Source organism: Sapajus apella, unplaced genomic scaffold (genome assembly GCF_009761245.1).
Source record: "Sapajus apella isolate SASKATOON/1434 unplaced genomic scaffold, GSC_monkey_1.0 scaffold10, whole genome shotgun sequence".
NCBI classification, from domain to species: domain Eukaryota; kingdom Metazoa; phylum Chordata; class Mammalia; order Primates; family Cebidae; genus Sapajus; species Sapajus apella.
In genome coordinates this window covers 32547105-32559268 of record NW_022436950.1, presented here as the reverse complement: position 1 = coordinate 32559268, position 12164 = coordinate 32547105, and the positions used below count along the sequence as shown (strand labels likewise).

General features: G+C 35.5%; 1 protein-coding gene across 1 annotated transcript in view; it reads right to left on the bottom strand.

Moving 5' to 3' along the window:
* Positions 1-12164, bottom strand: part of DYTN (dystrotelin) — a 66255-nt gene that overhangs the window by 3797 nt on the left and 50294 nt on the right. The window contains exons 10-11 of the mRNA XM_032278803.1: positions 11286-11445; positions 8327-8819 (exon numbers count right to left, since the gene is read on the bottom strand). Of these exons, the coding sequence (XP_032134694.1) occupies positions 8327-8819; positions 11286-11445 (653 nt within the window). The remainder of the gene's footprint in view (positions 1-8326; positions 8820-11285; positions 11446-12164) is intronic.

Here is a 12164-nt window from a genome sequence, read left to right as displayed (position 1 = left end):
TTTTAACTGTGTGATCCCACTAATACATGGATTTTTTCCACCTCTGCCACACCTGAGAAAGCAAGAACAACCCTCTTCTAACTCCTTCTCCTCAGCCTACTCAACAAAAAAATGATAAAGATGAAGACCTTTATGATGATCTATTTCCAGTGAACGAACAGTAAATATATTTTTTCTTCCTTATGATTTCCTTAAAACATTTTCTTTTTCTAGCTTACTTTATTGTAAGAATGCAATATATAATACATATAACATACACAATACTTGTGAATCAACTGTTTATTTTACTGGTAAGGCTTCTGTTCAACAGTAGGCTATTAGTAGTTAAGTTTTAGGGGAGTCAAAAGTTATATGCTGATTTTTGGCAGCATGGAGGGTCAGTGTCCTTAACTTTTACATTGTTCAAGGGTCAACTGTGTATCCATTACTATTCCGGTAAACATTTCTGGGATTCCCAGGCACATTTGAGATTACCTTCTAAACAAATGAGATACAAATAAAATTCTCTCCTGAGCTTGGTCATTTCCTTAGAATTTGCTAAATTTGAAGTTTCATTTTCTGATTACTTAAAATAATAGTTTTGAGTGATGGTTCTAGATGGGGACAAAAGGAACAGGAATAAACCTCCTGCTCCCCACCTCTAACCATGCGTCATACATACAACATCATGGCATGTGCAAATAGAGATCATTTTGCTTGTTCCTTTCTGAGATGCCTCTTCTTTTTTTTTTCTTGTCTAATTACTCTGGCTAGGACTTCCAGTGCTATGTTGAATAGAAGTAGTTAAAATAGGCATCCTTGCTTTGTTCTTGATCTTAAAGAGAAAACTTTAGCTTTTCACCTTTAAGAAAACGGAATATGTTGTTAGCTGTGTGCTTTTCATATTTGGACTTCGTTATGTTGAAGTAATTTCCTTCTATTCCTAGTTTTTTGAGAGTTTCTCATGAGAGTGTACTGAATTCTGTAACATGCTTTTTTCCTGTATCTATTGTGATTGTGTGATTTTTTTTTTTTTTTTTTTGAGACAGAGTCTTGCTCTATTGCTAGGCTGGAGTGCAGTGGTGTGATTATAACTCACTGTAACTCCTGGGCTCAAGTGATTCTCTCGTCTCAGTCTCTTGAGTAGCTAGGATTATAGGCATGTTTCATCATGCCCATCTAAATTTTCTTTTTCTTTGATACAGGGTCTTGCTCTGTTACCCAGGCTGGAGTGCAGCAGTGCAAACAGAGCTCACTGCAGCCTTGAACCTCCAGGCTCAGGCCATCCTCCTGCTTCAGACTCTTGAGTAGCTGGGACATACCAACATATCCAGCTATTTAAAACAAACTTTTTTTTGTAGAGATAGGGTCTTGACAAGTTGCTCAGGCTGGTCCCCAACTCCTGGTCTCAATTGGTCCTCCCACCTCAGCCTCTGAAAGCACTGGGATTATAGGCATGAGCCACCAAGGCTGGCCATTGATTTCTTCTTTGACTCATTGGTTGTTTAAGAAAGTTTTCCTTCTGCTATTAATTTCTAGTTTTATTTCACTGTGGTTGGAAAAGATATTTGGTATGATTTCAATCTTAAATTTGTTAAGAATTGTTTTATGAATTAACATATGATCTATCCCAGAAAGTGTTCCACGTGTGCTGGAAAAGAATGTATATTCTGCACTATTGGGTGAAATAGTCTTAATATGTCTCTTAGGCCTATATGGTTTATTGTGTTGTTCAAGTCTACTATTTACTTATTGACTTTCTGTCTGGAGGTTTTATTCATTATTGTAAGCGGTTTATTGAAGTCTCCTACTATTATTATATCACTGTCTATTTCTCCCTTCAGTTTTGTCAATGATTGCTTTATATATTTAGGTGCTCTGATGTTTGGTGTATACATTATTATAATTGTTATATCTTCTGGGTAAATTGATACTTTTATCATTATGTAATGACTTCTTTGTCACTTGTGTGAGTTTTTGACCTAAAGTCTATTTTGTCTGATATGACTATAGCCACCCCTGCTATTTTTTGAATATCATTAACATAAAATATCTTTTTCCATACTTTCATTTTCAGCCTTTGTGTCCTTAAATCTGAAGTGAGTCTTTTGTAGACAGCATAGTCTACAAAAGTAAGTCTTTTTCTTCAACCCATTCAGCAACTGTATGTATATCTTTTGATTGGAGGCTTTAATCCATTTACATTTAAGGTAATTATGGATAGGGGAGGACAATTTTGCCATTTTGAGAGTTGTTACCTGTTCATCTTTTAGTTGTATTGCCCCCTTTCTCCGAGTTTGCTGTCTTAATTTTTTTGTTTTTATTTAATTCATTTTTTTCTTTTGTGCAGCTTTGACAGTCATTATGTTTGCACTTACTATGAGACTTATATAAAACATCTTATAGTAATAACAGCCTATTTTGGATGATAATAACTTCAATTACATTCAGAAAGTTTTCACTTTTAGTCCCCATACCCTTTTCTTGTATGTTTCTTTTTGTTTTGTTGTTGTTGTCATTTTAAAGATGGGATCTTGTTATCTTGCCTAGAATGGAGTGCAGTGGTGTGATTAGCTCATTGTAACCTCAAAAACCAAAGCTCAAGTGATCCTCCCTTCTCAGCCTCCTGAGTAGGTATGACTGTGGCATGCATCACCACACCTGGATAATTTTTAAATTTTTTTGTAAATATGTGGTCTCACTATGTTGCTCAGGCTGTTCTTGAACAATTAGCTCCAAGCAATTCCCTGACTCAGCCTCTCAAAGAGCTGGGACTACAGGTGTGAGCCAGCACAGGCAGCCCACATTTTGTTATTGATATCACAATTTACATATTTTTGTATTTTATGTTCATTAACATATTTTAATGTTATTTTTAATACTTGAGTCTTTTAACTTTTATATTATTATTAAAATTATTTACATACCACTGTTTTCATATTATAGTATTCTGTATTTCCTGTGTCTATTTTCCTTTTCTAATGAGTTTTTGGGTATAGTATTTTTGATTGACAGTTTTTTTTTCCATTCAGTGCTTTGAATATATCATCCCATTTCTGTGAGGTTTCTGATGTAAAAACTGTTACAATCTAAGAGTTTCTTTGTACATGGTAAGTCACTTCTCTTGCCACTTTCAAAATTCTCTTTTGTGTTTGACTTTTGACATTTGATTATAATGTATCTCAGTGTTGAAGTCTTTCAGTTCATCTAATTCAGGGTCTGTTAGGGTTCTTGGATCTGGATATCCATTTTCTTTCCCAAATTGGAGAAGCTGTTGTTCTTGTTTATTTGAATAAGCTTTCTGACCCTTTCTTTCTCCTCTGCTTCTACAACTCCCATATTGCAAATATTGGTCTGCTTATTGGCATCCCATATGTCCCTTAAACTGTCATCACTCTTTGTTCTTTTTTCCCTTTTCTTCAGATAGTTTCAAATGCTCTGTCCTTGGGTTTGCTAATTTTTCTGCTTGATCTAGTCTGCTGTTGAACAATTCTATTGACATTTTTAGTTCAGTTATTTGTTATATTCTTCAGCTCCAAGACTATTGTTTGGTTCTTTTAAAAATTTTTCTATCTCTGCTGAAATTCTCATTTTGTTCATGTAATGTTCTCCTGAGCTCATTGGGCATCTTTATGATGATTAGTTTGTATTCTCTGTCAGGTAATTCAAATACTACCATTTCATATGGGTCCATTTTGGAGCTCTGTCTTATTTGTTGGACTATGTTTCTCTGTTACTTCTTCTTTACTCTTTATGTTAGTATCTGTGCAATAGAAAAAAAATAACTATCCCTCTTATTCTTCAAAATTGGCCTCATACAGAAGACCCTCAGCAAAGCCTGGTCAGAGATTCTGGAGGGCTTCTCAAACCTTCATACTAGTTTCAGCTGCCTTTTGTTTTTAAGCATCTCTCAGGCATCTAGAATATGATGGGTCTTGTCAGTAATTTGAGACAGGTTAGATAGAAGCCCAGCTCCTTGGAGAGCCACCAGAAGAGTTAGAAGGTTGTATGCATGGTCCAATTGTCTCCCACCCAAGTGAGAAGCTGGGATATGGGTTTTATTTTCCTGCTTGCTTTGCATTGAGCCTGTTGTAAAAACTATGGCAAGTGTTTTCATGCTGGTCCAAGATACCATTTTCGTTCTCAAACCATGCCCTCCTAATATCATCACTCTACTCCTCTGTCTTGACTTCTCATCACTGAAACCTATAGTGGCAAATGAATAGTAAAAAAAGATGGAAAAAGAAGCTGGAAAAATAACTTAGTAGATGTATGCAAGAAATTTTACTATCAAATGGAAACAAAATAGTTTAATAATACACTAAAACAAGAGGATTCTCTCTCTTTTTTTTTTTTTTTTGCCACAACAGAAGCAAGGAACAGTGGACACCTTTCCAAATTTATTTTTTTACTGCAATTTTTAGCCAAATTATTCACTACTGATTTTCAATCCAAAGTTTGGAATTTAAAGAGGTTTGTGTGACTTCTATACAACTTTCTCTTTTCCATTAAGCTCTCATAGTCTCTTGAAATCCCATTATCTACTTAGCTAATGTCAACAACTGCCCCAAACTGATCATTAGGTTTGCTGTTTTAGTCTTATTAAGCCTTTAAGTATATAGGGCTCATCTTAATTTTTAAAATGTGTTGGCTCACTAGAAAAGCTACAACCCAAAATGAAATCAACTACTAAGATAATGACCACACTGGATAAATATATTGACATTCTGAGTAAATTTTAATCTGCTACAAACAGTAGATCTTTCTAATTCTCTAAACAATTCTCAAATTTAAAAAACCGGATCAGTAGGGTGATTAGAAACTTCTTGCTATTACCTGATGCATCCATGATAGAGACAGAAGTAAACAAAAGTACCTTGATTTAGCTTGTTTCACTTTGCACATCTTCATCCATGTGGTTATCATAGTTCTGGCTCTGATTAAGTTTGGTATAATTTTGGTAAGTACGCATAGATTATATTTAAATTATGAAGTATATTTTAATAATCCATATTGCCAATGACTAAGTGAAGTTTGAAAATAGGATCACATTCAATATCAAATTGAATAATGATATAAACATAATTAGAAATAATTGAGTGAGGAGTGATATATGAGCAAAACCTTAGCCATGAAGGTTAATATAGTTTCTCATGTTTAAATGCCTCAAGGAAATAAAACTAACAAGAAGTGAAAATGAAATTTTAAATCTGAACAATTAATATTTGTTGAATTGTTGTAAGGAATGGAATACTATAATAAAAAAAGATGTGTACCATTCTGCTCATGTCATATGCACATTTGTATAATCATGCATACTTCCTGCAGAAACATCTCAATGGTTCTATTGAGATTGTGAGTGAAAGCATTAAGTAAATATTTTGAGACTTTTAAAAGTATTTTCTATAAGGTTTGATAATGCTAATTGCATATTTATACATTATTGCATCAATTGAATTTAGAAATATACTTTACCTTTTTATAATTTTCCTTTTAATGATGTGACATATATATATATATATATATACACACATATCTTGATAAAGTCACTTGAAATATGAGTGAATCTTTTAGCTTTAAGTATTAAACTGCACAAATGTTGGGATACTGTCTTCCAAATACGTGTAGTAGGTTAGTCTATGAGGAATCTAAAATGTGCAATCAAGCCACTACATCTGTGAGGGTTAACCCAATACAACTTTTTAGAAATCATCAGCTTTCTCCAGCTCATTTAGAGAAACAAAAATTAAAAAAATAAAAACAACATTAATATGTCAAAGACTAAAAAAATTTCTATAAAGTCCAAACTTTTTGGTGAAATTTTCCTAAAAAGGTCAAGTGGATATTGACTTTGCTTTGAATACTCATCATGACCCCAAGGATGTTTAGATGGAAATGCAGTGGGTGGACTTTTGTGTCAGCTTAAGAATCAGGCACAAAGTGTTCCCATCCCTTGCTCAGGCAATTTGAGCATACTTCTGGCGTATTTCTGAACTTGTTTTTGTTAATACAAAGATTATAACTCCAACTCAATTTACTGTAGAGCATTTTTGAATCACCAAATAGTTTATTGAGCTGATTCTACCAAGTTCTATGTAAAGCTGACATTATCATGTAATCAGTTTATAGCCCTCCAACAGTCATAGGCTGAAATGTGCCCCCCTCCTACCCCAAATTTATATATTGAAGCCCTAAACCCCAGTGCTTCAAAATGTGACAATATTTGGAGATAGGTCTTTAAAGACATAATTAAGTTAATATGAAGTCATTAGGATGGTCCCTAATCCAGTATAACTGGCATTTTTATAAAAAGAAGAGATTTGGCATACACATAGACATACATAGAGGGAAGGCCATATAAAGGCATGGCCACAGCTGTCTGCAAGCCCAGGAGAGAAATCTCAGAAGAAACCAACACTGCTAACACACTGATCTTGGACTTCTGGCCTCCAGGACTGTGAGAAAATATATTTTGGTTCTTCATTTAAGCCATTGAATCTGTGTTACTGTGTTATAGCAGCCCCAGCAAACTAATGCACCAACTCAGAAATATTTTGAGAAGGTCTCCTCTGATGCAAAAACACATGAGAATTTTATCCTTCATTTTATCATAAATCTGTAGATGATCACTCCAACATAAGACATCTTAGGCTTTCTTAGAAAGAAATTTATATACAGTTGACCCTTCAACAATACAGGTTTGAACTTGTATGGGTCCAAATCCACTTATATGTGAATTTTCTTCTCTCCCTACCACTCCTAGAACAGCAAGACCAACCCTTCCTTCTCCCTATTCCCCTCCTCAGCCTACTCAACATGAAAATAATGAGGATGAAGACCTTTATAATGATCCACTTCCACTTAAATATATTTATCTCTCTATGATTTTAAAAACATTTTCTTGTTTCTATCTTTATTATAAGAATACAGTATATAATACACATGACATGCAAAATGTGTGTTAATCAACTGTTTATGTTAATTGGCAAGGCTTCCAGTCAACAGCAGACTATTAATAGTTAAAGTTTGGGAGAGCAAAAGTTATATGCAAATTTTTTCAACTGTGCAGGAAACCAGCACCCCTAATCCCTGTATCATTCAAGACTCATGTGTGCGTGTGTGTGTGCATGTGCATGCACGTGTGTATACATAGTTCCTGACTTATGATGGACTGACCATTTTTTAATTTTATGATGGTGCAAAAGTGATATGTGTTTCGTAGGAAATAATACTTCAAATTTTGAATTTTGAACGTTTCCCAGGCTAGCAATGTGTGTTATCTTGTGAAGCTGGGCAGCAGTGAGCCAAATGATCAGCAGTGTACTCCACAGTGTATTATATTTAATGAATTATATGAGCTATTCAATACTTTATTACAAAATAACCTTTGTGTTTGATGATTTTGGCGAACTGTAGGCTAATGTAAGTGTTCTGAGCAGATTTAAGGTAGGTTATGTTAAGTCATAATGTTTGGTAGGTTAGGTATACTGAATGCATTTTCTACTAACAATATTTTCAACTTCCATTGGGTTTATCAAGATGTAACCCCATTGTAAGCTGAGAAGCATCTCTCTCTATATATATTTAAGGTAGGTTAGGTTAAGCCATAATGTTTGGTAGGTTAGGTATACTGAACGCATTTTCTACCTAACAACATTTTCAACGTACATTAGGTTTATCACGATATAACCCCATTGTAAGCTGAGAAGCATCTCTCTCTATATATGTAAAGATAACAAAACACCCTAATGAGAAATAAGACAGTGGCATGAACTATAGCAAAGAATGGTCTTTTTTGAAGATTTCAGAATTTAGCAATGAATCATAGCGTATGGAGGAGATAATAATGATGATATTACTTATCATATAGAAACCATAATCAATTCTCCCTAGAAAGAGCACTACAATATTATCCCCATTTTTAAATGTGACATAGGCTGCCCAGGTATATGTTATTTAGGGATACTGATATTAAAAACAATATTTTAGATACTGATACAAATATATAGATATTAGTATCTATACAAATATTTTAGATACTAATAGATACTGATACTAATAACAATATTTTGCAATAACAAAATAACAAGCATTTACTGAGTGCTCACTATGTGCCAAGTTCTATAATGAAGTCTCACATGGTTTATCACCTTCTCTGCTCACAACAGCCCTATGAATGAGGTAATATGAGAAATCAAGTTCAGAGATGCTACTGATCACCAATAGATTCAGAGAACTGCTATATACTAGATGAATTGGAGCTGTTGGGCTGTTATAAAATCAAGTTTTTGGAGAGGCAACTTGAATCCTTAGCCATCACAATGTCTATGGATAGTGAAATCCTTACCTGACGGCATTTCTAGATTGAAGGCATTCATAAGTTTTGACAATAGTTCTTGCAGTTCCTCTTCCTCCAGCTCATCCTTTCTCTCCTTGATGTTACCTGCTTCTTTCCTTTCCACAGCTGCCACAGCAGGACTTCTCATTTCATCAGGAGCCTTTTTGGGGGTATCTGGCTTCAGTCCCTCCTGACAACTGGGTAGGGCGCTAATGACTTTTTTCAGCATCATTTGTGTGTGACTTTGTGCTCTGGTGCTGTGCAATGTGGTCTCTGGTGATTTTGGATTTTGCAGAGCATGCTCTGCATTTGTGTGACTTCTGTGACTTCTGTCAACCTCCTCAGGATTAGGAAGAGGTTCCCATCTTGAACCATCTTCGGTGGCATTCTTGATCTGCAAATAATCCCCTCTCTTTGGAACTCTTTCAGTTGGAGAATGGTCAACCTTGGTCTCCACACCGTGAAAGGAAGAAGATGAAGGATGGGGTGGCTGCAACCTTGCCTGGGATTACAGGTAAAGAAAACTTTATGAAGAAATTAACATTTATCTTACCTTTTCGTAAATGCATTATATTTCAACATTCCAATAGAGCATTCTAATACAAGACTTTTCTTTCTCCTCTGAAAATATATTATCATTACTATTAATTTTAATTTATGCTGCTAATTCTATGTCAACCTAAAACTCTCTACAAGAGTTGGAACAGCTCAAGTTCTAAAATAACAGAGGGAATAATTACAAGAAATTTAAGAAAATTCTAGGTTCTAAAAAGCCCAGGTTCTAAAAATATCTTAAGGAATTTCTGAAAACATAAGCATATATTGAATTGACAAATTAAAATCATTACAATAAAGCAGGTTTATAATAATCTTTCTGGTAGGTATGTTGTGAGGGGCTTCACAGTAAGCCACAGGTATAAAATCTAGAGATGTGCACCTTGTGAAGCACTGTTCTCAATGTGTGGCCCGCAGACCCTAGAAGATCCCCAAGACTCTTCTAGGGGTTTGCGAAGTCAAAATTATGTTCATAAGGACACTCAGATATGATTTGTTTATTGTATTGACATGTGCACTGATGATGCAAGATCAGTAAGTAAAGCTGCTGGTTCTTTAGCATGAATCAAGACAGCGACATCAAACAGCCCTAATTATCAGGGTATTCTTCACCCTCATTCACTAGCAGTGAAAAAAAAAAAAAGCCAGTTCTGCTTAACAACACCTTTGATGGAATAGACAAATTTCTTAGTTTAAAAAATATTAACAAGTCTTTTAAATATTTTGTGTGATAACGTGTGAAGTGTGCATAAGACACTTCTAATGTGTACTGAAATAAAAGAGTTGCCTATGTGTCAAAAAAAGACTGACAGATTATGGTTATTCAGACTTGGGTATTTGTCAGTTCCTCAGAAATGAACAAAGCAAGAATGTCACTGCAAGGAAAACAATTAGCAGTATTTGCTGTCAGTTATAACAGTTAAGGCTGGGTGCAGTGGCTAATGTCTGTAATCCCAGCACTTTGGGAGGTTGAGATGGGAGGATTGCTTGTGGCCAGGAGTTCAAGACCAGTCTGGACAACATAGTGAGACCCTCCTTGCTACAAAAAATTTAAAAATTAGCTCAGTGTGCTGACATGAGCCTGAGATCTTAGCTAGCCATGAGGTTGAGGTGGGAGGATTGCTTGAGCTCCAGGAGTTCAGGGCTGCAGTGAGCTGTGATCTTGCCGCTGCACTCCAGCCTGGGTGACAGAGCAAGCCCCTGTCTAAAATATATATTGACATGCATAAAAAAGCAGGCTTTCAAGCAAAAATTAGAATTTTGGAAAACTTGCATCTACCACCATGAGCTTGATAGCTTTCCACTTCTTAAACAATTTTTAATGAGATTAGTAGTGACATTAATGAATGTGAATTTTTTGATCCTGTTTAATAAAATGAATGAGCATTAGGACATTCAGCATAGCTCGATGAACCAATATTTTCCAAATGATCAATGTATAATGTTACACATTCATGCACGGCTAGGTGACCCATTCAAAGACCATATAAGAACGCTGAATATTAATGAAACAGTGTGACATAAATATGGTTTCAGGTTCCATATGGAAACTATCCTTTAAGAAGCTGTCCTCTATCATGTTTTGGGCTAGTATAAAAGAGAAGTATTTCTCAGTATCTGAAAGGCTATTAATATACTCATCTCTCTTTCAATTGCAAATCTGTGTGAGGCCTGATTTCTTCAGATACTTCAACCAAAACACATTGCAGCAGATTGATTGCTGAAGTGGTTACAAAAATTTAGCTGTCTTTTATTAAGCCAGATATTTAAAGAGATTTGTGAAAAATGTAAAGCAATGCCACTCCCCTAAGGTTTTTAGAAAAACGTGTTGTTTAAAAATGTTATCTGTATATTTAATGGGCTTATTAATTTTATGTTTTAGATAGTGAATACATTTTAACTTCTCAGTTTTAATTTGCATTAATTTTGTTACTTATTTCACTTATTTAACAATTCAGTTTTAATCTCATTAACTTTATTCTTTAATTTTATTATTAATTTAATTTTCATTAATTAATTTTCATTTTGTTTCTGTGGTTATATCTATAACAATAGATATAGATACAAATAGATATAACCACAGAACCAAAATCCCCTTGGGGTTCTCAAATATTTGTAAGAATGTACAAAGAATCCTGAGACCAAAAGGTTAAAAAACTGATGCTATAAAGAATCACTTTGCCCCAAAGTCTATTGTTTCCAAATGGTACAGATCTTGTTGTCTCTCAATGACACTACCTTCATGGAGGAATAGGATATAGCTTGGAGGATGGAAGAGGGAGGTCAGGGTATGGGGAGAGGACTCAAGGGAAGAGGCTGATCAAGGTAAGGTGGGAAGCTCCTCTCTTGGCTGAAGGACTCAAGGTTAGATTTCCAGGTGGTCCAGATGGCCAGTGCCTCTCACATTTTATACCTGTAGGTCCTGTCTTATCTGCTGTAGCTTGGTCCATAGACTATCCTGGTTGGTTTTGAGTCTGTGAATCTTTGTTTCAAATTGGCAACTTCTTTCTTCCCGGGAGGTGTATATAGCTTGCAACTTGTCTTTGTATTGGTTTAACTGTTTTTTAAGAAGCCTGAAAAAAGAAGAGATGTGAGTGGTTTGGAAGGGTAAGGTGCCAGCACACTAATTAGAGCCCTGGTAAGATGTATTTCAGTCCTCCTTGTGGAAAAAGATGCTGGAAAACCCTGTGCCTCAACTGTTTTGTTTTTGTTTTGAGATGGAGCCTTGCTCTGTCACCCAGGCTAGAGAGTGCAGTGGCATGATGTAGGCTCACTGCAACCTCTGCCTCTTGGGTTCAAGTGATTCTTCTCAGTCTCCTAAGTAGTTGGGATTACAGGTGTGTGCCACCACACCCGGCTATTGGAAAACCTTGTGCTCAACTGTTATCTCACATCGATCAATACTGTTGCCACTTTGTTCATCATGTGCAGCTGCCTTTGTGTATATTATGGATACAATTCCACTAAGCATTCCACTGGCTTTAGAAGTACTTCAGAAAACTCACCAGGCATATTACAGGTTACTTTTGACAGCTTGCCTCTACTGGCTAATTAAATAGGAATATTAACTTTGTACTTTATCCTTTGTCTAGAAATACTCCATTCAGAATGATAGTGCACCCATCATGGCTGACCAGGAACACAGGGAGGAAGAATATTGCAATTGATGGATTGTGTGTCTGCTTTGGCTTCTCTTTCTGTCAAGTTGTTCATTGGTTTAAGAATGAACTGAGAAGCTGGGTGCACTCATTCATGGGTGTGTGTGTGTGTGTGTGTGTGTGTGTGTGTGTGT